Here is a 26,215-nt window from a genome sequence, read left to right as displayed (position 1 = left end):
CATTTCAAGAAAATGTAAAATAAATGTATTCCAGGATAAAACACAGCTGTCTTTGTCTTGTGCAAATCGTTGTGTCGGCTCACTGGGCATTTGATTCCAATAACAGGCCTCAGTCTCTCCTGCTACTGGTCTGCATACTGCTAAATTTGGTATCGGTGCTCAAACCTTTTGTGTCTGTTTGCCCACCTCGGGAAGCAAAAATTTGTTTTTTTGTCAGATGAACATATGAGACACTTTGACTCTTCAGTGCAGTGTGGAGCCTAACAAAGATCTGTTTTGTGTCCCAGCTGATCAGCAGGAGAAGAGTCTGACGGAGCAGCAGAGGAACATTTTCAGCTACTTGGACTCAGCTCAGCCACTACAGAGGAAACAATGAGCTCAACACAGAAGGTGACAGACAGAGCAGGGCGATATGACCAAAAATATTTATCACGATATACATTTGAAAATTTGCGATAACAATACAACTGACGATATAATTGACACTAGACAAAATACTTTACAACTGCACAACTTTATTAGTGCAAAAAAACCCATCAATGTATTTTTACTTAAACAAGCAGCTGTTTTTTTTATGTGTATTAAAGTTATATAAAAATGTAACAGTGCAAATACAAATGCCTTGGAGCAAATGTCAGCCAATTTCCTCTGGAAAATCCTTTTGGTTAAACTGTCAGCAAGCAATTTGCATTTGCACTGTTAAATTTTTATATAACTTTAATGCACATAAAAAAACAGCTGCTTGTTTAAGTGAAAATACATTGATGGGATTTTTTGCACTAATAAAGTTGTGGAGTTGTAAAGTATTTTGTCTAGTGTCAATTACATCGTCAGTTATATTGTTATCACAAATTTTCAAATGTATATCGTGATAAATATTTTTGGTCATATCGCCCTACTCTACTTTCATGTGTTACTGTTTAGGCTTAAATAGGTTTGATGTTTGGTGCCTTTTTCTTAATGTAAAAAAACCCTCAGGTTACAATCAGACATTTTTCTTCACTGAACCAAGCTGGTCATTTTACCAGCTCAGCTCTAATTCATATGACAGATAATTTATGGTATAAACATCTAGATGATGGGAAAGTGGTATTCTTGGACTTTAGTGCTGCATTTGATTTGATAAATGATGATCTTTTGATTGATAAACTAAAATGTTATGGATTTTCACCAGCTGCTTTGTGCTGGATGAAAAGTTATTTGGACAGAAGATAGCAGAAGGTTTATTGTAATGGTTATTTCTCAGTTATGAACTGCGGTTTACCCCAAGGCAGCTGCCTCGCTCCACTTCTCTATTCAGTTTTCACTGACGATCTGCAATATGTCTTGGCTTAATCTTGGGTATGCCAAAGGTTCCACCTTGTTTTATTCAGCCAGTGACAATTCTGAACTGATCAGCGTGTCACAACAAAATTTGCTGAATGTGTTTGACTGGATAAGTAAAAACAACATGATTTTAAATGTATTTAAATCCAAATCTATGTTAATTACAGTGGGGCAAAAAAGTATTTAGTCAGCCACCGATTGTGCAAGTTCCCCCACCTAAAATGATGACAGAGGTCAGTAATTTGCACCAGAGGTACACTTCAACTGTGAGAGACAGAATGTGAAAAAAAAAGAATTTATTCGTAAATCAGGGTGGAAAATAAGTATTTGGTCACCTCAAACATGGAAAATCTCTGGCTCTCACAGACCTGTAACGTCTTCTGTAAGAAGCTTTTCTGTCCACCACTCGTTACCTGTATGAATGGCACCTGTTTGAACTCATCATCTGTATAAAAGACACCTGTCCACAGCCTCAAACAGTCAGACTCCAAACTCCGCCATGGCCAAGACCAAAGAGCTTTCGAAGGACACCAGGAAAAGTATTGTAGACCTGCACCAGACTGGGAAGAGTGAATCTACAATAGGCAAGCAGCTTGGTGTGAAAAAATCAACTGTGGGAGCAATCATCAGAAAATGGAAGACATCAATCAATCAATCAATCAATCTTTATTTATAAAGCACTTTTCATACAAAAAAAATGTAGCACAAAGTGCTTTACATAGTTAAAAGCAGCCCACCCCACCCTCCAACTCACTCCCAACACTCTCAATACACATATATCCCCCCCCCCCCACACACACACACACGCACACACTTAAAGAGTAAAAATTGGGCTGGGCTCGCATGAGCCAAGTGAGGAAACATTATAACAGAGAGCCGTCTGCACCGGGAGCCGGTCACAGACCGCAGCCTCCAGGCTGGGCACACAGCAGGAGGGAGGCCAAGGAGCCCCCCAGCCAGGCTGAGAGGACCCCCAGAGACCCAGCAGCCACGGTCAATCACAGCCCCGGTGCAGAGAGCGCCCTCCGAGGAAACACTGGAGATATGACACAATACGATATATTCAGGGTAAAATGATAAAATAAATAAGAACGGGATACAATATAAATATCAATAGAGTAAGAAGATTAAAAAATGAATAAGAATAAAATCAAAAAATATTAGGTAAATCCTAAATTAATAATAGAATAACAGGATAGAATAAATAAGCATAAAATAAATAAACGCTAAGTAAAAGCTAAATTAAAAAGGTGGGTCTTGAGCCTGTTCTTAAAAACATGTACGTTCTCTGCGGCCCTGAGCTCCTCCGGCAGGCTGTTCCACAGACGAGGACCATACCACTGAAAAGCTGCCTCTCCGTGAGTATGTGTCCTGACTTTAGGGACAATCAAAAGGCCAGTACCAGAGGACCTCAGGGTCCGCGAGGGTTCGTATGGTAAAAGCAGATCTGAGAGATAAGAAGGCCCAAGACCATTAAGACATTTAAAAACCAATAAAAGAACTTTAAAATCGATCCTGAAACACACGGGGAGCCAGTGCAGCGATTCTAAAACCGGTGTAATGTGGGCCCGCCCTCTGGTCTTCGTCAGCACACGAGCTGCCGAGTTTTGCAAAAGTTGTAAAGTTGAAATATTCTTCTTAGGAAGACCAGAGAGCAGGGCATTACAGTAATCAATGCGACTGGTAATGAAAGCATGCATCAGCATCTCCGTGTTGGCCCGAGAGAGAATAGGGCGGACTCTGGCTATATTTTTTAGATGATAAAATCCAATTTTGGTTACATGTTTAACATGTGGGATAAAACCAAGCTCGGAGTCAAAAATAACACCCAGGTTTTTCACTTGTAGCGAAGGACATAGTGAAAATGCCTCTAATTTAGACAAGAGTTTCTCTCTCTGAGCCTCAGGACCGACGATTAAAACTTCAGTCTTGTCCTGGTTAAGCTGTAAAAAGTTTTCTGCCATCCAAGATCTTATATCCAAGATACAGTTAAAAAGGGCATCCATTGGTCTGGTGTCATCAGGAGACACGGAGATGTACAGCTGCGTGTCATCAGCGTAACTGTGGAAGTTCACTCCATGCCTCCTGATGACACTGCCGAGAGGGAGCATATACAAATTAAAAAGTACAGGGCCTAGAACCGACCCTTGAGGCACACCACATGTCATTTTATGGATCTTAGAGGAGCATGTATCCATACTCACCATAAAAGATCTGTCAGAGAGATAGGAAGTGAACCAGTTGTGTACAGCACCAGAGAGGCCCACCATGTGTTTCAATCTGTTTAAAAGAATAGCGTGGACATACAAGACCACTGATAACCTCCCACGATCTGGGGCTCCACGCAAGATCTCATCCCGTGGGGTCAAAATGATCATGAGAACGGTGAGCAAAGATCCCAGAACCACACGGGGGGACCTGGTGAATGACCTGCAGAGAGCTGGGACCAAAGTAACAAAGGTCACCATCAGTAACACACTACAACGGCAGGGAATCAAATCCCGCAGTGCCAGACGTGTTCCGCTGCTGAAGCCAGTGCATGTCCAGGCCCGTCTGAAGTTTGCCAGAGAGCACATGGATGATACAGCAGAGGATTGGGAGAATGTCATGTGGTCAGATGAAACCAAAGTAGAACTTTTTGGTATAAACTCAACTCGTCGTGTTTGGAGGACGAAGAATACTGAGTTGCATCCCAAGAACACCATACCTACTGTGAAGCATGGGGGTGGAAACATCATGCTATGGGGCTGTTTTTCCGCCAAGGGGACAGGACGACTGATCCGTGTTAAGGACAGAATGAATGGGGCCATGTATCGTGAGATTTTGAGCCAAAACCTCCTTCCATCAGTGAGAACTTTGAAGATGAAACGAGGCTGGGTCTTCCAACATGACAATGATCCAAAACACACCGCCCGGGCAACAAAGGAGTGGCTCTGTAAGGAGCATTTGAAAGTCCTGGAGTGGCCTAGCCAGTCTCCAGACCTCAACCCCATAGAAAATCTGTGGCGGGAGTTGAAAGTCCGTGTTGCTCGGCGACAGCCCCAAAACATCACTGCTCTCGAGAAGATCTGCATGGAGGAATGGGCCAAAATACCAGCTACTGTGTGTGCAAACCTGGTAAAGACCTATAGTAAACGTTTGACCTCTGTTATTGCCAACAAAGGTTATGTTACAAAGTATTGAGTTGTATTTTTGTTATTGACCAAATACTTATTTTCCACCCTGATTTACGAATAAATTCTTTACAAATCCTACCATGTGGATTCATGGATTTTTTTTTTTCACATTCTGTCTCTCACAGTTGACGTGTACCTCTGGTGCAAATTACTGACCTCTGTCATCATTTTAAGTGGGGGAACTTGCACAATCGGTGGCTGACTAAATACTTTTTTGCCCCACTGTAGAAGCAGATTAGTCAACAGCCCACAACTGAGTCTTTCCATAGCCAGTGTTAGAAATCGTCACCCAGATGAAACTACTCGGCATTACCATAAATCACCACCTTTCATGGTCTCAGCACATCAATTGTTTTTAAGAAAATGGGACAAGGCATAGCTATGGCTATGAAATGCTCTTTCTGTATCACTTCTTCAATTATGAAAGATGTCATTAATGCACTAGTAATGTCTCATCTGGAGTATTGTTCAATCATTTGGTCAGCAGCTAATAAGACAGATCTTAACAGACTTCAGTTAGTCCAGAATAAAGCGTCCAGATTAGTGTTAAGATGTTCATACTATAATAATATTGATAAAATGCATAATCAACTTTCTTGGCTTCCTGTACAGACTAAAATATTCTATGGCTTACTTGTATTTATAAAGAAAGCAATTCTGTTAAACACACCACATTTATTTCTGCTCAGCTGCAGTATCCAGATGAAATACATAATCATATTACACAGTTTTCAACAAACTGCAATTTAGTAAATGCTCGAGTTAAAAGTAACTTTTTGTAAAACTGTTACATTTAGAGCAACGTTTAAGTGGAATAAATTGCCTTATAAAATTAGAGAATTATTCAAACTATTCAAAACTTCAATGAACACTTAACTATGGAAGCCCGTTTCCGCCACTAAAAAAAAAAAAAAAAGGATCCATAACTCGAAATTTCGAGTTAGTGATGCCAATCAGTAATCTATGTGAATGACGTCATTTCCTCGTTACCCGGAAGCTGAAGCCCTCAGCTACAAATGCTACAACTAAGCTAACGGTATTACATCCAGTCGTGAATGCACAGATTGCTGAGTGTTTTCAGCCTGGCTTCACAAATGATGAAATCCCTGTGTTATTAGCTGAATCACATGGTGTTACTATCAGCAAACGTACTCGCGAAAGCGCCAATTTGTTGGGATCCGTTTTTGAGTGCACGTTCCTCTGCCATGTGCTTCCGGGTAACAAGAAAGCGACCTCATTCACCTATATTTTTGATTGGCAGAGCTAACTCGAAGTTTTGAGTTACTTTTCTCAAAATTTCGAGTTATATTTCTCAAAATTTCATCTTATGGATACTAGCTGCTTTGTTTTTATTTAGTGGCGGAAACGGGCTTCCATACTTAAGATGATTTGTTTTTGAAATTTGTGTAATGTGCCTGAATGTTATTGATATTATTATTATTATTATTGATTGCTTATATTTTAACAATTGTGAAACCTCACTGTGGATGTAAGAGCCAAATCATGTGGATATTTTGAATCCACTTTATTGTATAATATTTTATGTGATAGTATTTGACGGAAGATGAGCAACATCTGTTGTGGAAGCTAATGGGGTTCTTTTTAAATAAACAAATAAACAAACATACGATTTAATATCACTGAATAATTATGTATAAATCTATAAAAATTAAAGAAATATGTAATAGGAAACTACACTATAATATAAATTATAAAATAATATAAAAGTGTGTGTGCATGTGCGCGTGCAATCAGGAGGGATGGGCATGATTTTAGTGTTTGAACAGTCATGAATTATTTTTAACAGCTGGTTGGGTGTAATGTGTTAGAACTACCAGCAGGTGGGGATAAGAGACCTTTAAGGTGTTTGGTGCCACACTCCACCTTCAGGTTTAAAACGAGTGTTAATGGAGGGAGTTTGAAGGTTGAGTTTGTTCCACGACTGCATTTCACTCACTGCCTCTGTTTGTATCTCTGTCACTGCAGGACCAACATGGAGCGAGAAGTCAGCGCTCTCAGGAGGCCGACAAACCTCACAGAAGAAAGAGAGAGAAAAAACACACCTGTGACGAGTGTGGGAAGGATTTTGCTCTGAAGGCTAAACTAAAACAGCATCAGGTCATCCACACTGGAGAGAGACCGTTCAGCTGTGACTTGTGTGGAAAGTCTTTTTCCTGGAAGAGTGCTCTAAAAAACCACCAACTCATCCACAGTGGAGTTAAAGCACACAACTGTGATCAGTGTGGCAGAGCTTTTACTCAAAGTGGCCACTTACAGAGGCATCTAGTTACCCACTCTGGAATTAAGGCATACAGCTGTGACATCTGTGGAAAAACTTTCAGCCATAGAGGGCACCGAAATGTACACCTACGCATTCACACCAGACATGATGTGTACTGCTGTGAACAGTGTGGCAAATACTTTGCAACAGACACACAGTTACAACAACGCCACATGTTTATCCACACTGAGGGACGACCTTATAAATGTGACCTGTGTGAGAAGACTTTTAAATCTCCACATTACCTGAGAGAACACCAACAGATCCACACCAGAAAGAGACTCAACAAGTGCAGTTACTGTGAGGTATGTATTTATATTGTTATCTTGTCATTTTAGCCTGACTGTTTGGAACAACTCTGCTCATTAAACTGTGTTAGCATGTTAGCAATTCTACTGCATGGAAAAGCAGCTCTGAGTGATTATTCAGATTTTCATGTCAGTTATGATTTTAGTATTACTGTAGTATTATGGTGGTAGTATTGTAGTTATTGCAGCCCAGTAAACTGAGTGTGTTAACTGAAACAGTCAAATGTAATTGGACGTCTGCAGAGATGCTCTTTATTTCAGGCGACGTTCAGGATAAAAGTGTTGAAGGACTGACTTACACTGTCTTTGTGTCTTTGTTTAGAAGCAGAGCGACACAGATGGATCCAGTTCTCAACCCTGTCATCACTGTGGTGGTGGGAAAGACTTTCGTTGTGACCTTTGTGGAAAAACTTTCAGTCAGCAAGCCACCCTAAAAATACATCAACGTAGACACACTGGAGACAAACTGAAATACTGCAAAGAATGTGGGAGAAGCTTCACCACATCAACTGACTTAAAACGACATGAACTGATTCACAGTGGGGTTAAAAAGCACCTCTGTGATCAGTGTGGGTCATCCTTCACCACTACAAATAAGCTTAAATCACACAAACGAGTCCACACAGGAGAGAAACCATACAAGTGCAGACACTGTGACAAAAGCTTCTCACAGTCAAATGGTCGTAACTATCATGAACGTACACACATGGAAGGAAACTACAGCTGTGACCAGTGTGACAAGAGCTTCAGGAATCTCAGTTCATACTCCGAACACAAACGATCCCACGTTACTAATAAACTGTTTCACTGTTACCAATGTGCCCAAACATTCACCTCATTGTCTGCTCTGTGCAAACATCAGCGTGATCACTCAGGGCTGAAATCACTCCCATCACTGGATCACAGTGAATCTGAAGAGACAGAAAGATCCTCTGGTTTCAGTGTCAGACTCAAAAAGCTTGAGATCAGGCTCCACAGAGTTCAGATAGAATCATTTGAACTTGTGTTGAACTGAACTGGTTGCTGGGCTGAACTTCTACATAATACAGATTTACATGGGATCTTATTTTCTGTTGTTTTACTGAGTCAGTTTTGTCCTTTTTTCTCTGTCCTGGTTTTGCTCGTCTGTAAATAATTGAAACTCAGTCAAATAGTTCATTGTTCTCCAGCAAAACGTTTTGGAAACTCATGTTTAACCTTTCAAACTCTGACATGTTTTAGCACACAAGGCTTCATCGGGGAGTTCACTCATGATTGGACCATGAGAATAAAGGTTTTTAGTTCTTTCAAAGAGAGTCTTGGAGGTGTTCGATGTTTCTGTTTTTTCTACATATAGGAAGAAACTATTTTTCTAGCTTTGTGTAGTGTGGAAGTTTTTAATGTTTCTTTCATCTGTGATGTTCTTGAATGTGTTCACATGAAGATGGTACAAATAAACTGTCCTTTTAGCTTCTGCTCCTAATTTATTCATTATTTATGGATGTAGCACAGCAGCAGTGTCTTGATTAACACATGGAGGGCTCGGGATCTGATGGTGTCATCTCTCTAATTTGCCCACTGCATAAATCTCACTCTTTGCCAAGAAATTGAAATAAATCTTGTTTCCCTGCTGGATAGTGATCCACTGTAACTCTGCTCCTCCTTCCTGTTTAGGATTTCTGTGGCTGAAGTAAAATTCCCTCCATCCATCACTTATCCCAGCTAACCCAAAGTAAAATAAAGTTTTGCTCATCATAAAAAAGCATTACAATAATGGGCATTACCAATGCAAACTGAATAATACAGAAGATGAAAGAAGAGACTTTGATCAGTTAATAAAGCTCATGATCTCGATTCATTGTGGCTGCTACACAGATACTTCTGGGTCACTTCTCTCAGTTAGGAACCTTCCTCACCAGTGGCGTCGTTAGGCCTATTTTAGGGGTGCTGAAGCCTCCCTAAAATATTCTTAAGCCCCCCTAAATAATTTGGCGGGGTTTTTTTTGTTTTTTTTTTAAACTTATTCGATTTTTGTTTTTTTACAGAACTTGCAGACAAATTCAATATAAAGATGCAGGAATATGAGTCTAAAGAAATAATAATATAAACCTGTCGCTATTCACACAAATATGATCATAACTCGGTTGGTCCCTTTCGCTTTACATTGTTAAGGTAGCGTCAGTGCTTCGTTATCCAATCCGTTCCAGTTGTTCACAGGGGACATCCACATGACTGAAAATCCAGTCCTCGTTTTCACTGCTACTTTACACTCCGCTCGTATACACCTGCGGACACACTAGCGTACATGTGGCAAACGGCAAGAAATCATGGATATACGCAAGTTTTTCAAGAAAGTAAGTCTTCATCACTGGCTGGTAGTAACAATTAGTTAGCTCCAGCTAACAGCGGAGTCCCATGTAAATAATGAACCAGGTGCTCCCCATTTTGATAAATAAAAACCTGGCTAGCGCACTAAGTTAAATTCTTAGCATAATGTTAATTTCTGTCACTCGTTTTAGCTCTGAAAAATCGAGCTGTGGTATGGTTATCATCAGTGGAAATAATAATCACTCCATCCCCATTAACCTGTAGGAGTCAGGGCAGAGGAGCACAGAGAGGCAGAGGGGAGAGACGTCTGCTGGAGAGGTGAGTCAAAGGATGGAGTCATTTGTGATGGAGACAGTCTGATTAGAATTTTATGGGACTCAATATGGATATGAAATATGAAACATTTCAGTCACGGTACAACATATAAGACCTGTTTAACTTGAGCTTTTATTTAGGAGAGTCAAGGTTAGAAAGTGGAGAGAGCAAAGAGAGATATATATATATAAGTCAAATTAGCCTGACTCACATATTTTTGAGGGTTCTATTTTAATATTACTTCAATTCAAGTAATTTAGTAATATTTTTCAGGGCTTTAAATTGCAACCATTTTAGTCACATGCGTGCTCAAAATATAATGTTTGTAACTTCAAAATATTTGGGAGCAACAAATTACTGTGGAGCGGGAGCAGAAGTCATGATATTAGCAATTTACATTACAATTCAGTATGTTTTAATGTATCTTGAAGGGTGAGGCAGAAGGGGAGGCTGAGGGAGAAAAAGGTCAACAGGCAAGTTCAAGTCAGAGAGAGCAAGGAGAGACAGAGGAGCTGCAGCAAATGGATCGAGAGGCAGAGGAAGATCAAGTTATTACAGAGAGAGGAGAGCAAACAGGCCAAGAGAGGGAAAATGATGAAGCAGCTGCAGCAACTCATTCTACTACAGGGTTTGATTTAGGTGACAAAGACACAAGGCCCAGACAGGTGAAGCTGAAGAGCTATCCAGCTGATACTTTTGGTACACAGAAGCGGGCATTTAACCACAGCTGGTTTGAAAAGCACAACTGGTTAGAATATTCAGTCAACCAGAATGCAGCTTTCTGCTTCCCATGTAGAGTGTTTGGCAAAAACATCAAACATGATAGTTTGGTCAGTAGCGGTTGCAAGAACTGGAAGAAAGCTTTAGTCATCTTTGGCAAGCATGAGATGGCACAAACACATAAGGACAGTGTTGTTACATGGAAAAGCTACCAGGGAACTAGCAAACAGGGAAACGTTGCACAGATGATAGCAACTGCAAATGTGAGTGAGATAGTCGAAAGAAGAGAGTATCTCAGACGAATTGTTGCAGTCACCTCTATGTTAGGGAGACAGGGACTCCCTTTTCGTGGCCATGATGAAGGTGAAGACAGCCCAAACAGAGGGAATTTTCTTGCGTGCATGGAGCTTTTGAAGGAGTTTGATGCTTTTCTTCAAAAACATAATCCCCCATCAAATGCACAGTATATCTCACCAACATCCCAGAATGACATGATTGGAGGTGTACAAGCACATTTTAGAAGGCTTCATCCTGAGGCTATCTATGTGCATTGTTATGCTCATCAACTCAACCTGGTTTTGTGCAATACTTGCAAGGCTGTCCCAGAGGCTGTGGAGCTTTTCAGCTTGTTGGAGTGTGTGTATTCTTTCTTCAGCACCTCCCTAGTCAATCATCATAAGTTCATGGAGACTCAGGCAAAGCTTGGATTGACAAAAACTGAGCTTGTGCAACTTTCAAACACTCGCTGGGCATGTCAGTTGCGATCAATCAGTGCAGTTCTTGAGACATTGCCTGCCATTTTGGAGTGCCTATCTGCAATTGGATCCCCCATAGCTGTTGGTCTCAGAGCAAAGCTCTACAAGTTCTCAGCAGTCTATGCACTACTGATGTTTTAGTCGATTCTGTCTGTAACCGAAGGACTCCACAAATTCCTGCAGAAAGAGACTTTAGACCTGGCAGAAGCGTTTATCTGCAAACAAGCTGTGTGTGACACAATTAAGGGAAAACACTCAGATGCATTTGCTACAGAGCTGTATGAGAAAACCAAGGCCCTGTGTAACACCCACAGTATCCCTGAACCAGGTGCCAAGACAAGGCACAAACAGAGGAAAATGGAGGATTTTGTCCTGGAGGCAACTGTGGGTTCACGCACTGAATTGAACAACTCAGACACATTGAAAAGAGAGTTACTTTTCCCTTGTGTGGATCGGATGGTTGGCGAGCTTGATCAAAGATTTTGCAGTGTAGATGCAGGGCTGCTAAAAGGTGTCCAGGCATGTAGTCCTGAATCTGAGAACTTCTTGAGTGAACCACACTTGAATGAACTTGCAAAGCACTACAGACTTGACCTGAAAAAAGAGGAGGTTCTGGTGGCCAGAAACTTTCTTACCCGGAAAACAGAGGCTGGATGTCCACCCAAAAATATGTTGTCTGTGTACAACCTCCTTGATTCAGACATGTTTCCCTCTCTGAAGGCAACCATCCAAGTTGCCCTAACAGTGCCTGTCAGCAGCTGCTCATGCGAACGGTCCTTTAGTGCACTGCGTCGGCTGCACTCCTGGCTGCGTCAAACAATGGGTCAGAAAAGACTTCACAGTCTTGCAGTCATGTCTATTGAAAAAGACACGATTCAGCATCTGAGTCACAACAGAGTGATTGACCGATTTGCCACTCTTAAAAACAGACGTCATTCTTTGATGCTTCCACCCACCAAGTAACTGGTGATTGCAGCCAGAAAAATTTACTTTTTTATTTTCAGTTTTTTTTCTTGTTATTGATGCAGCAAACACATTTCCTCTGTTTTTTTGTTGTACTGTATTATAAAGCAGACTGAAATAAAACAATAGATCTATTGGTGGCCTAGGATGTTTAATCTGTCCAAAAAAGTAGGAAAACAATTTCTCAGTCTTTGTTTTCTGTTTGTGAAATTTTGTGCTCATTCACTACGTTCGTTCATGTCGTGTACATCTCTTGGGGGTTAAGCCCCCCCTGTCCTTAAAACCTAGTGACGCCCCTGATCAAAACCCACCCCTAGTAACTGTGTAATCATGCTTATGTACATCTGGATAATGACACAAACTGTGTGGCGCTCCACTTTTTAATAAACTAAAAGACATAAGTCAGGTTATAGGATCTGTAGTGTTGTTTATTTATATTATGGTACTTATCAGTTGTGATATTTATTACTGTGTGCATACTTTATTAGAAGAGAAAAAAAATCTCTTCCTTGCTGGTTCCATCGAAGAAGAAATGCTCAAGTAACTGTGTAGCACGTAGGTAATCCAATTCCACAACACAGCGTGATGAGGGAATCAGCTGTGTTTTGCTGCCCATTTTATTTCGAATCTGGCGCGAACCGGCGAGCCAGTTCCTGAATCAGTCACGTGGTACGGACTGCCCACGAGGCCTCGAACGTCACTGCATACGTAATCAAAGCGAGCCTCGATACGCGCTTCACAAAAATTCCCCCGAGATTACTCGACACGCTTCGAAACTTCGACACATCACTACCTCTCACATCTAAAGGTAAGTGTCAAGGTAACTTTGAACTGTTCAGTCAATCTTGAGTTTATCGAAGTTTTCTGAAGGACGCTTTCTGTTGCTCTCTGTGAGAGAAGACCGTTAAAGGCGAGGCTCTCCAGAGTGTAGCAAAACAGGAAACCACAGCTGGGTGTGTGTAATGCTGGGCTTACACTGTGCGATTTTTGGCCCATTTTGAGCCGATTTTTGAGTCGTGCGACCGTTTTGGCGATCGGCCCGATTTTGGCCTTCGTCGTGCGTCGTGCATCGCGTAGTATACGTGGGCTAATGCTGGGCAGACACTGCGATTTTTTTCAGTCGCGCGATTCAGCTCCTACTCAAACTGTACGTTGACTCGCAGGGGTTAGAAGTTCATAGGTCACGGTGCAGGGTCTCACACTATACGGCCCGATGCTCTGATGCGACCTGAGTGCTCACACTGTGCGTCCATAAAATGAAGGTTATAACGGAAATTCTGTCGCTCGCTCTCCCTCTCTGTCTTTCACTCACACAGACACACCACCACCATCAACTTTGCTAAATTGCTAATGAAAAACATTGATCAGGCAGCTGTGATTGAGCAGCAGTGTAGATCCAACTATTTTCACCGTTGTTGTGGTCGTGATAATTTTGTGAGGCCACATCGAAAAGGCTCGAATGAGCTTTCCAAAGTTCTACAAGTTGTGCTCCCATCGCTTGTGTCCAGATCACACATGTGCTGTGCCGTCTTTTTCGCTGACATTTGTGTTTGCGCGTGCGCAGTGTGACAAACTGCAGTGACACCCTGGTCAGTTCTTCTTTCATTGACTGAAGGGTACCAACAATTTTGTCCACGTCTACGGCGCTACTCCCTCGGACCGAGAAACCCCTCTCTCTCGGGTCTGGGTGACGGTATTGCTCTTGAGCTCATGTAGAGCACACTGTCCTTGCTAGAGACAGATGAAGGCGGATTCCTCTTCACTCAAGTCTTCCTCCGACAGCTGGCTTCACCAATTCACTGTTGCTGGCTGCAAAGGGTTACTACTCACTTGCAGGAGTGGCCGCAACCACTGGCAATAAGCTGCTCTTTATAGAGGACTCATGCTCGGGGAGACGTTTTCTGGTCCACCCTCTCTCCCAGAAGAGCCCCAGGAACGCTTGTGTCATCTTTGCATACCTCCACAATTACATATTGTTTAGTCTTTAAAAAAAAAATTGAGGTTTTCCGTGTACCACCAGAGAGAGACTAAGTACTACTAGTGGTATGTGTACCACAGTTTGAGAACCACTGTTCTAAACCATGCTGTGAAACTCCTGGGGACCACCCCTTAAGGGTGAGATTAAAAGTATATGTGTATGACTGAGGGGCTGCCCCTCAGATCTGCTCTGGGAGAAACATAAGAATGTAGAAGAGGTGAAGGGAGTGTGTTTTTAAAAAAACAAAACAAACAAATACGTTCGATAAAGTGCTTTCGGTTCGGTATGCATATGTATCGAACAATACAAAATCTTTTATTTGTTTTATCAACTTTTCTTCCAACGATGCTGTCTGTGTTGAGCGCTCAGTAGATCTGCGTTCGACTACCCCGCCTAGGCTGCACTGTCGAGTGCAGATCCACTGAGCGCAGCGCAAGCTAGCAAGACAGAAGCCAAGCTCGTTGCAATATGGCAACTGCCTCAACGCTACCCGAAATTGAACCTCCCCCACCTTCATTCAGATCTGGCGTTTGAAACTATCGTGATGTTCATGTGAAGCATGACCCTGATGGTAAGCGCGTCATGGACAAAAGTAAAACAGTATGTCCGATGTGCCACGCAATGCTCAATTGGTGGGAACTATTGCGTTATCGCAGTTAGCTCGTTAACATGTTGATGCCGTCCAGCCCCACGCACACGATCCATGGTAACTCGTTAAGGGAGATTTGCAGCGTTATGGCGTTAACGTCATTTTAACGAGTTTAACACTGACAGCACTAGTGGGAACACAATGAATATGACTACACATTTATGCCGACATCATCCTAGTGCAAAGACAAGTGGAAGCAGACAAAAACAACAAGCACACATGCCACAAACGTTACCAGAGTCATTTAGGCAGCCGTTAGCACATGATTCTCCTTATGGGGACCTGATGTTTAATATGCTGCTGAGAGTATAGCCCAGAAGAAGCGTATAGAATAGCTTTTTTTGGAAAGAGCCATTTCTCTGTAATAAACTCTCTTTTCCAAAGATGAGTGATTCCTCAATCAGATTTATTTATTTATTTATTTTTGTTGTTTCATCAACATTAAATTTAAAAACTGTACTTTTGAGTTAAAATATATATTTATAATGTTAATAAATGACTAATTAAAAAGGCATGAACTTTTTTTTTTTGTATCGAAAAAATATCGAACCGTGACACCAAAGTATCGAACAGAACTGAACTGTGAATTTTGTGTATCGTTGCACCCCTAGTTGGAGGTAAAAGTGCTATAATGAAAAACATTTCAAGAAAATGTAAAATAAATGTATTCCAGGATAAAACACAGCTGTCTTTGTCTTAACGCTGCAAATCGTTGTGTCGGCTCACTGGGCATTTGATTCTAATAACAGGCCTCAGTCTCTCCTGCTACTGGTCTGCATACTGCTAAATTTGGTATCGGTGCTCAAACCTTTTGTGTCTGTTTGCACACCTCGGGAAGCAAAAATTTGTTGAACATATGAGACACTTTGACTCTTCAGTGCAGTGTGGAGCCTAACAAAGATCTGTTTTGTGTCCCAGCTGATCAGCAGGAGGAGAAGAGTCTGACGGAGCAGCAGAGGAACATTTTCAGCTACTTGGACTCAGCTCAGCCACTACAGAGGAAACAATGAGCTCAACACAGAAGGTGACAGACAGAGCAGGGCGATATGACCAAAAATATTTATCACGATATACATTTGAAAATTTGCGATAACAATATAGCTGATGATAAAATTGACACTAGACAAAATACTTTACAACTCCACGACTTTATCAGTGCAAAAAAAACCCCATCAATGTATTTTCACTTAAACAAGCAGCTGTTTTTTATGTGCATTAAAGTTATATAAAAATGTAACAGTGCAAATACAAATGCCTTGGAGCAAATGTCAGCCAATTTCCTCTGGAAAATCCTTTTGGTTAAACTGTCAGCAAGCAATTTGCATTTGCACTGTTAAAAATTTATATAACTTTAATACACATAAAAACAGCTGCTTGTTTAAGTGAAATTACATTGATGGGATTTTTAATAAAGTTGTGGATTTGTAAAGTATTTTGTCTCGCCTCAATTATATCGTCAGTTATATTGTTATCACAAATTTTCAAATGTATATCGTGATAAATATTTTTGGTCATATCGCCCTGCTCTACTTTCATGTGTTACTGTTTAGGCTCAAATGTGTTTGATGTTTGGTGCCTTTTTCTTAATGTAAAAAAACCCCTCAGGTTACAATCAGACATTTTTCTTCACTGAACCAAGCTGGTCATTTTACCAGCTCAGCTCTAATCATATGACAGATCATTTATGGTATAAACATCTAGATGATGGGAAAGTGATGTTCTTGGACATGATTGTTGGGCTTCATTTCTGTACTGAACAGTCATTTTAAGTTTAGCTGGTAAATAACAATTAGCTAATGTTGTTCATGAGACTAAAGTCATCTCACTTTGGTAACGTAACTATAATATGGCCAATAATATAGTTATTGTATTAATCACTTCACTCAAAGACAAGTATCTTTGACAGTGTATATATAGATGTATCATATATAAGAGACAAATATTGTTCCTTTAATTTGTTGGCATTACTAAATTTGGCTCAATGCTTACATATATGTGTAAAAAGCAAATGTACGAGCTGTGATAACTGTTGCTGATAAAATGAAGAGTAGACTGATATTGAATATTCCTTTATTGGGTGAGAAAATCAGACCATGTCATAACTGCTTTAAGTCATACAGAATAGATATCAGAGCCTTAAACAGGCTGACTTCTGCTAAATGGGTCAAACTGGGCAGAAAGTATAGAAACACATAACATCCTTATAGAATATGATGTAACACTATAGATCAACTTACCTCAGAACATATAAAGCATATAAACAATTACAGCAATATGATGCAACAAACACAGCAGTGCTACTGATCCAAAATACTCAAAGCTTCATAGAACTGAAACAAACATTTATTTTTAGGTCCATTCTGCTGCTGATACATACTTTAGGTTTCTGAACATTAAACTTGTTGCTGCCTTTCATAGTGTGTAACTTGAAGGCCCTGAGTACTTTCTCCCACACTGAAAACACTGGAATGATAAAATTATTTGAACATTACCTAATAAGACTGATTCAGGACAGACAATTAGTTATGTTAAACTTTCCTAGCAGTCCTTCACAAACAGGGAACAGTCTGTCTATTCTCTCCATCTGTCAGCTGCTGCTGGCTCTTCCTCCTCCTCTTCCTCACACATTGCTGAGTTTGTCTTGGTGGATCATCAGGGGTGCAAAGCCTCACAGATGATGTGCAGCAGTGGGTCCCTCAGTCTGTCCTCACTCTGGACACTTGCAGTTGTCACACATGGAAATCAAATGTGTGATAAGCTGCAGGATTCAAACACAAGTGTAACTTATAAACACATGTTCATACTTTTATTACACAATCAGAGAGAAAGAGAGAGAGTGCAGGACAGACAGACAGGTGACAGTCTCAGGTGTATACACTGCTACAAAACAGCACCAGAGAAGGAGGATTTAGTGTTTGTGTTATTACGAGTGCTACACAAGAAGAGTTCCCAGATGGTGCAGTGGACACATGTGTGACTCCTGTGATTAAAGCATCTTTTTTTCAGCTTAACGAGTGAACCGTCAGCTCGTTCAAACACACGTTAAAGTGCGTTTGGCTCGACACCACCGAACAGAGGCAGCAATATAACATAGCTAACATTAACAGTGCAGTGAATCCTGCTTGTGCCGTGATATTCAGGACTGCAAACCGAGCAGCATCACTGACTTTCAGCTTGTTGTGTTTGTGGATATATGACTGACTTTAATTATCCACAAAATCATCACATTCTCTGTAAGATTAAGGTCGACTATTGAACAGTGAATATTTTAAAGTAAAGGCTTTAAAACCAAGTTAGTACAAACATCACTAATGTCACATAACTTTGCCAACATGTGGCCAACAGTAATGTTTTAATGTTCTTCATTATTCAACATTTGCACATAAATAAGTGAAATAATATTCAGTACTCACTTTTAAAAGTTTACTCGCAGTTTTTTCGGCAAACTTATCCACATCCACCGCCGCGCTATGAAGTCTGGTATATGTTGGGGCATGAAGTTTACACCGACCCATCCTTAAAATTCAGGGAAATGAAGGACGCATTTGAGGCTGCATTTCGAGCAGCCTTTGAATTGGGACAGCCTCACTGTCGCTGTGACGCAATCGGCCTTATAATGCGGCCTTTAAGGCTGCAGACCCTGAATTGGGATACAGCCTATGTCAGGCTGATTGGGTTAGAATGGCAGACCTGACATGTTAAAAGGAGGGTGGTGCTTGAAATTATTGTTCTTCCATTGTAAACCATGGTGACCTGCAAAGAAACGCGTGCAGCCATCATTGTGTTGCATAAAAATGGCTTCACAGGCAAGAATATTGTGGCTACTAAGATTGCATCTAAATCAACAATTTATAGGATCATCAAGAACTTCAAGGAAAGAGGTTCAATTCTTGATAAGAAGGCTTCAGCACATCCAAGAAAGTCCAGCGAGCACCAGGATCGTCTCCTAAACACGATTCAGCTGCGGGATCAGAGTGTCACCAGTGCGGAGCTTGCTCAGGAATGGCAGCAGGCAGGTGTGAGCGCATCTGCACGCACAGTGAGGCGAAGACTTTTGGAAGATGGCCTGGTGTCAAGAGGGGCAGCAAGAAGCCCCTTCTCTCCCCCCAAAAAAACATCAGGGGCAGATTGATCTTCCACAGAAAGTATGGTGAATGGACTGCTGAGGACTGGGGCAAAGTCATATTCTCGGATGAAGCCTGTTTCCGATTGTTTGGGGCATCTGGAAAAAGTCTTGTCTGGAGAAGAAAAGGTGAGCGCTACCATCCGTCCTGTGTCAGGCCAACAGCAAAGCATCCTGAGACCATTCATGTGTGGGGTTGCTTCTCATCCAAGGGAGTGGGCTCACTCACAATTTTGCCCCAAAACACAGCCATGAATAAAGAATGGTACCAAAACAGCCTCCAACAGCAACTTCTTCCAACAACAGTTTGGTAAACAACAATTCCTACATAAGACACACAGGATTATAAGGGGCACCGTCGATTTTCAGAAAAATCAAAGGATTGATTTTAAGTGTGCCGTATTTTCCAAAAAACACGGTAATAACGACGGCCTGCTAGCATGCTCTACCACAAATAGTGCTTTGTTGTGTATCTGAAGGACGAAAGCTAAACCAGTTCCACACCACTGAAGTTGAAGCATTTTTACGAACCAATTCTGGTTCATCTGTTTCATTCAACGATCCGCTTTCACCCTTCTCATTCTCCGTCGCCGCCATGCTTTTTCCTCCATGTGTGTGTGAAAACAAAAGCACTGCGCAAGCGTGTTTTACCAATATTCTATCGTAATATTTGAATTTCTTATTGTTTCCCATCATTATACCGGTATTACCGTATGGGGGTGCCTACTGGGGTCAGCGGGGTCACTTGCCCCTCCCTTCCTTCCCTCCCCATCTCCAGCTGCCTCCCTCTTCCCGCTCCACCACAACCACCCACACATGCAGGGCCTTGGAGTAGGGGTGTGTCACCAGGGTGCAGAGGAGGCTACCCCCCCCCCCCCCCCTCTGTCCCCTTCTGGCTGCCTCTGCCTCAATTTTATCCCACAACTTAGACATTCACATTACTCACACTCTCATTACACATACATATAGGATCTTGGGGGTGGGCACGCTACACGGATTCCAAAGTACCATCAGGGTGTACACCCCACCCCTGGCGTCGTTGCCCACCTCTCAATTTTAAATACACGTAGACATTGAGGGCTAGCAGGAGGGACTATGCGCTTACCTGCTGCTCTCTGGCAGGTAGCTCCATGCCCTCCTGGGTTTTAAATGCACCTTAGAACACAAATGCATCAACACTACAATGAGCGGGTGGAGGGAGGTTTTGGAGTCTTCTCTCACCCCCGTTCTCTGCGGCCTGCTGGAGCGGGGGGCTAGAAGGAGGAGTTGGCCGTCCGACTGGGGTCTGGAGTATGGGGCCTCCCTGCTGCTGCGGAGTCGGGGCGGTCTGCCTCTCCCCACCGCAGGGAAAAGGGTAACACCACCTGGGTCTGGGTGCAGTTCCCCCCTCCAGGGGCAAGGGTACCTAGACCCGGTTCGTAGAGTACGCTTGGGGAGTGTGATCGTGTGTACAGCGTCTCTTTATGTCTGTCTCCACGTTGGTTGAGTGTGGAGTAAGTGCATATGAGAGCATGAGGGTGGGAATGGATGTTTGTGTCTGTGTGTGCCTGTATGTCTGTCTATATGTCAGGTTGGGTATCAGACGCCACCTCTCTGGGGACATCTCAGGCCCTCCAAGGTTTGGAGGCCTATCTCCACCCACCACCACTTCCCCTGCCAGTGGCGGACTCCCTCAGGTGTCGGTGTGTTGGTGGTTCTTTGTGTCCGGGGATGGGCGTCCAGGTACACACCAGCTCACTCCTTGGCGGCCGCTTATCGGGGCTTGGAGCCTGGGGCTCGCTCGGGCCACTTCGGAGGTGGGGTGCCCCCGGCCTCTCGGCCTGGGGCTCGGTCACTCAGGCACGGCTGGCTGCCGGCGGAGCTCACGGGCGCGTCACTGCAACTCCCCCTGGCTTCTGCTCCGCGGCTGCTGAGTGAGCCCTCATCTGGGACTCTCCTCAGCTTTTTCTGGGACAGTGGCGCAGCTGCCCCTCTGTTGGTCTTCCTTGGTCTCTTGTGTTCTGGGGGCCTCTGGATGTCTGGAGTTTTGATCTCCTCCATACCTGCTTCATGCCCTGGAGGACGGGGCTGTGCCCCCCCCCCCCCCCCCCCCCCCACCCTCTAGCAGATCATTACATGAAGGAACCTTTTAAAAAAAACAAGCGCGTCCATGCTCACAGGTGTACACACGGGTGATCACACCCACAAACTACACCTTTTTTGGCTCCTACCTCAAAGCACACTGTGTTCTGTTGATCTTATGAGCTGCACAATAATGTTTAACATTTAGTATTTACTGTCATATTCCCATATATCATTGTGATGTTGTTTATTCTGTTACTCTTGTTCTCTTCTGCTTGTTTTCTTTTTTCTTTCTCAACAGGTGATCCAGGTGATTGATATATGCATTTTTTCTTCTTTTTCTGCCCATTCTGTTGGTTTTTGTTTTTTGCCCTTCTCCCCCGTCCCTCTTCTCAGCTGTTTCTCTTTCCCTCTTTCTTTCTCCCCTTCTTTCCTCCAGTCAAGTCTGTCCCATATTCAGTAAGTGAAAATAAAATAAACAATAAAAGGTGAATCAAATGGACCATTACGGCAAGGCTGGGATGGTCAATTTGGTAAAGTAGATCCGTTGGGCATCTTTCTTTGCCTTTAGACAATAATTCTGATGGCAAAAGAGCCAAACAGGACAGGCAAAAAAAAAAAAAAAAAGATGTTCATACTACACTAATATTGATAAAATGCATAATGAACTTTCTTGGCTTCCAGGCTAAAATATTCTATGGCTTACTTGTATTTATAAAGAAAGCAATTCTCTTAAACACACCACATTTATTTCTGCTCAGCTGCAGTATCCAGATGAAATACATAATCATATTACAGTTTTCAACAAACTGCAATTTAGTAAATGCTCGAGTTAAAAGTAACTTTTGTAAAACTGTTATATTTAGAGCAATTTTGAAGTGGAATAAATTGTCTTATAAAATTAGAGAATTAGCAACTATTCAAAACTTCAATGAACATTTAAAAGCTGATTTACAGAACTTTTAGTTGTAAATATTGTAAGAGATGGTTTGTTTTTGAAATTTGTGCAATGTGTCTCAATGTTATTGATATTATTATTATTATTATTATTATTATTATTATTATTATTATTATTATTATTGATTGCTTATGTTTTAACAATTGTGAAACCTCACTGTGGATGTAAGAGCCAAATTATGTGGATATCTTGAATCCACTTTATTGTATAATATTTTATGTGAGTATTTGACATGAGACGAGCAACATGGAAGCTAATGGGGTTCTTTTTGAATAAACAAATAAACAAACATAGGATTTATCATCACTGAATAATTATGTATAAATCTATACAAACTATAGAAATATGCATTAGAAACAACGTGTGTGTGTGTGTGTGTGTGTGTGTGTGTGTGTGTGTGTGTGTGTGTGTACACAATCAGGAGGGATGGGCATGATTTTAGTGTTTGAACAGTCACGAATTATTATTATTATTATTATTATTATTTATTTATTTATTTATTTTTTTCCAGCCTGATATTTTTATTAAAGTTTTTGCATCGACTTTTACAAAAGACAAATTGAACAATATGCCGTTTTCTTTTTAAAGAACATAAAGCAATATAAGACATACACTCCCACCTCATAATTATAGCAGTACCAGTGGGTGTACAAACAGAAAAAGGAAAAAATCCAATCTAATAATACTAGTAACAAACCCTAGGGTACAAGACAACAGTTCCTGAGTGTACAAGGGAGATGTGGAGAGTATCCAAAACCCCCACCTCCACACAGACACATAAAAACCAAAACGCACAAACAAAAAAAAAACAAAACAAAAAAAAAAACCCACACATGATAAATGGTCAACTTAGTTATAGGGATAAATCAATTCTGTTAGAGAAAAGAAATATGTATAAAGTAGTTAAATAAATACCATCATAGAACGCAGGCACAATAGAATCCATATACTTAAACTTAGGCCTCTTACTTGAACATAAGATAAGAAAAAATAAAATATGATAGAGTCTGAGCTGGCTAATTGGGAGCATTGCGAGACCGCAAAGTCTGAACATGATCAAAAAAGGGTTGCCAGGTCTTAAAAAATTTGGCCGTAGACCCGCGCAGGGTGAATTTAATCTTTTCGAGTTTGCTAAAATGCAGAACGTCTCTGATCCAGATTTCCCAGGATGGGGCAGAAGGGGACTTCCAACATAGCAATATTCTGCGTCTTGCCAATAAGGTGAGAAATGCGACCAGATCCGCTTGAGGCGTCGGCAAGGCAACTGAATCAGGAAGAACCCCAAACAAAGCAGTTAAGGGCACAGGTTGGAGGGTTAGCTGGATGATCTTAGATAAAATCAAGAAAATATTAATCCAGTATTGTTTGAGGGATGAACATGACCAAAACATATGCATTAAAGAGGCAGGTGTTTGATGACAACGGTCGCAGTCAGGGCTAAGATTGGGGTATATTTGAGCTAGTCTGGCCTTAGTCCAATGTACACGGTGCAGAATCTTACATTGAATCAGCCCATGTTTGGCACAGAATGAGGAGCCATGGACCCGGTAAAGAATTTTATCCCAAGAGTCATCCTGAATCACACACCCCAGATCCTGCTCCCATGCCAATTTAATAGCCGAGATTGAAGAGTTGCCAAAGGAACATATTCTCCCATACAAACAGGAGATCAGGCCCTGTAATGAGGGCGGAGGCAATAGAAGGTTATCAAAGTCATGATAAGAAGGTCTAGATGGGAACTGAGAGGAACGAATTATTTTTAACAGCAGGTTGGATGTAATGTGTTAGAACTACCAGCAGGTGGGGATAAGAGACCTTTAAGGTGTTTGGTGCCACACTCCACCTTCAGGTTTAAAACTAGTGTTAATGGAGGGAGTTTGAAGGTTGAGTTTGTTCCACGACTGCATTTCACTCACTGCCTCTGTTTGTATCTCTGTCACTGCAGGACCAACATGGAGCGAGAAGTCGGCGCTCTCAGGAGGCCGACAAACCTCAACCAAGAAAGAGAGAGAAAAAACACACCTGTGACGAGTGTGGGAGGGGTTTTACTTTGAAGGGTCATCTAAAACAGCATCAGGTCATCCACACTGGAGAGAGACCGTTCAGCTGTGACTTGTGTGGAAAGTCTTTTTCCTTGAAGCGTTCCCTAAAAACACACCAACTCATCCACAGTGGAGTTAAAGCGTACAGCTGTGATCAGTGTGGCAGAGCTTTTACTCACAGTAGCAGCTTACAGAATCATCTAGTTACCCACTCTGGAATTAAGGCATACAGCTGTGACATCTGTGGAAAAACTTTCAGCCAGATAGGGAACCGAAATACACACCTACGCATTCACACCAGACATGATGTGTACTGCTGTGAACAGTGTGGCAAATACTTTGCTACAGACACACAGTTACAACAACACATGTTTACCCACACTGAGGGACGACCTTATAAATGTGACCTGTGTGAGAAGACTTTTAAATCTCCACATTACCTGAGACAACACCAACAGATCCACAGCAGAAAGAGACTCTACAAGTGCAGTTACTGTGAGGTATGTATTTATATTGTTATCTTGTCATTTTAGCCTGACTGTTTGGAACAACTCTGCTCATTAAACTGTGTTAGCATGTTAGCAATTCTACTGCATGGAAAAGCAGCTCTGAGTGATTATTCAGATTTTCATTTCAGTTATGATTTTAGTATTACTGTAGTATTATGGTGGTAGTATTGTAGTTATTGCAGCCCAGTAAACTGAGTGTGTTAACTGAAACAGTCAAATGTAATTGGACGTCTGCAGAGATGCTCTTTATTTCAGGCGACGTTCAGGATAAAAATGTTGAAGGACTGACTTACACTGTCTTTGTGTCTTTGTTTAGAAGCAGAGCGACACAGATGGATCCAGTTCTCAACCCTGTCATCACTGTGGTGGTGGGAAAGACTTTCGTTGTGACCTTTGTGGAAAAACTTTCAGTCGACGAGACACCCTCAAAAGACATCAACGTAGACACACTGGAGACAAACTGAAATACTGCAAAGAATGTGGGAGAAGCTTCACCACATCACATCACTTAAAACGACATGAACTGATTCACAGTGGGGTTAAAAAGCACCTCTGTGATCAGTGTGGGTCATCCTTCACCACTGCAGGTGAGCTTAAAACACACAAACGAGTCCACACAGGAGAGAAACCATACAAGTTCAGACACTGTGACAAAAGCTTCTCAGATTCATGTAGTCGTAACAATCATGAACGTACACACATGGAAGGAAACTACAGCTGTGACCAGTGTGACAAGAGCTTCAGGAATCTCAGATCATACTCCGAACACAAACGATCCCACGTTACTAATAAACTGTTTCACTGTTACCAATGTGCCCAAACATTCACCTCATTGTCTGCTCTGTGCAAACATCAGCGTGATCACTCAGGGCTGAAATCACTCCCATCACTGGATCACAGTGAATCTGAAGAGACAGAAAGATCCTCTGGTTTCAGTGTCAGACTCAAAAAGCTTGAGATCAGGCTCCACAGAGTTCAGATAGAATCATTTAAACTTGTGTTGAACTGAACTGGTTGCTGGGCTGAACTTCTACATAATACAGATTTACATGGGATCTTATTTTCTGTTGTTTTACTGAGTCAGTTTTGTCCTTTTTTCTCTGTCCTGGTTTTGCTCGTCTGTAAATAATTGAAACTCAGTCAAATAGTTCATTGTTCTCCAGCAAAACGTTTTGGAAACTCATGTTTAACCTTTCAAACTCTGACATGTTTTAGCACACAAGGCTTCATCGGGGAGTTCACTCATGATTGGACCATGAGAATAAAGGTTTTTAGTTCTTTCAAAGAGAGTCTTGGAGGTGTTTGATGTTTTTGTTTTTTCTACAGAAAGGAAGAAACTATTTTTCTTGCTTTATGTAGTGTGGAAGTTTTTAATGTTTCTTTCATCTGTGATGTTCTTGAATGTGTTGACATGAAGATGGTACAAATAAACTGTCCTTTTAGCTTCAGCTCCTAATTTATTCATTATTTATGGATGTAGCACAGCAGCAGTGTCTTGATTAACACATGGAGGGCTCGGGATCTGATGGTAAATAATGTTTTGTGTCCTTGTACACATCATACAGCTCAGCTGTTCCACAGATGTCAGGTTTACACAGTGGGATGGTTTGTAAGAACGCAGCTCTCCTGTGGATAAATCCTTACTCTTAGCCTCAGGACCTCACACAGTCCCAGCAGGTTTGGTCAGAAGATTTATCCCTTATATCAAAACGTCACTGAGACTCCTTTGCTGTGCTGTTTTCAC

General features: G+C 41.7%; 1 protein-coding gene across 1 annotated transcript; it reads left to right on the top strand.

Moving 5' to 3' along the window:
• Positions 1 to 372: 372 nt before the first annotated feature.
• LOC146625337 (uncharacterized) lies at positions 373 to 25,627 on the top strand. Its single transcript, XM_085362776.1, has 4 exons — positions 373 to 390; positions 6,489 to 6,667; positions 23,961 to 24,462; positions 24,788 to 25,627. The coding sequence occupies exons 1-4, from the start codon at positions 373 to 375 to the stop codon at positions 25,478 to 25,480; spliced, it is 1,392 nt and encodes a 463-aa protein (XP_085218902.1). The 3' UTR covers positions 25,481 to 25,627.
• Positions 25,628 to 26,215: the final 588 nt, after the last annotated feature.

The sequence above is a fragment of the Diplotaxodon limnothrissa genome, linkage group LG9, assembly GCF_057381915.1.
Source record: "Diplotaxodon limnothrissa isolate DT_005_m linkage group LG9, D_limnothrissa_male_GT1.1, whole genome shotgun sequence".
Taxonomy (NCBI): domain Eukaryota; kingdom Metazoa; phylum Chordata; class Actinopteri; order Cichliformes; family Cichlidae; genus Diplotaxodon; species Diplotaxodon limnothrissa.
This window is presented reverse-complemented; position numbering and strand designations above follow the sequence as displayed.

Bases quoted from the DNA above. Each gene is read 5' to 3' on its own strand.
- LOC146625337 (XM_085362776.1), top strand. The intron at 6,668-23,960 runs GTCTTTTTCCTG...CGAGTGTGGGAG, and splicing joins AGCTGTGACTTGTGTGGAAA to GGGTTTTACTTTGAAGGGTC. The intron at 24,463-24,787 runs GTATGTATTTAT...GTCTTTGTTTAG, and splicing joins ACAAGTGCAGTTACTGTGAG to AAGCAGAGCGACACAGATGG.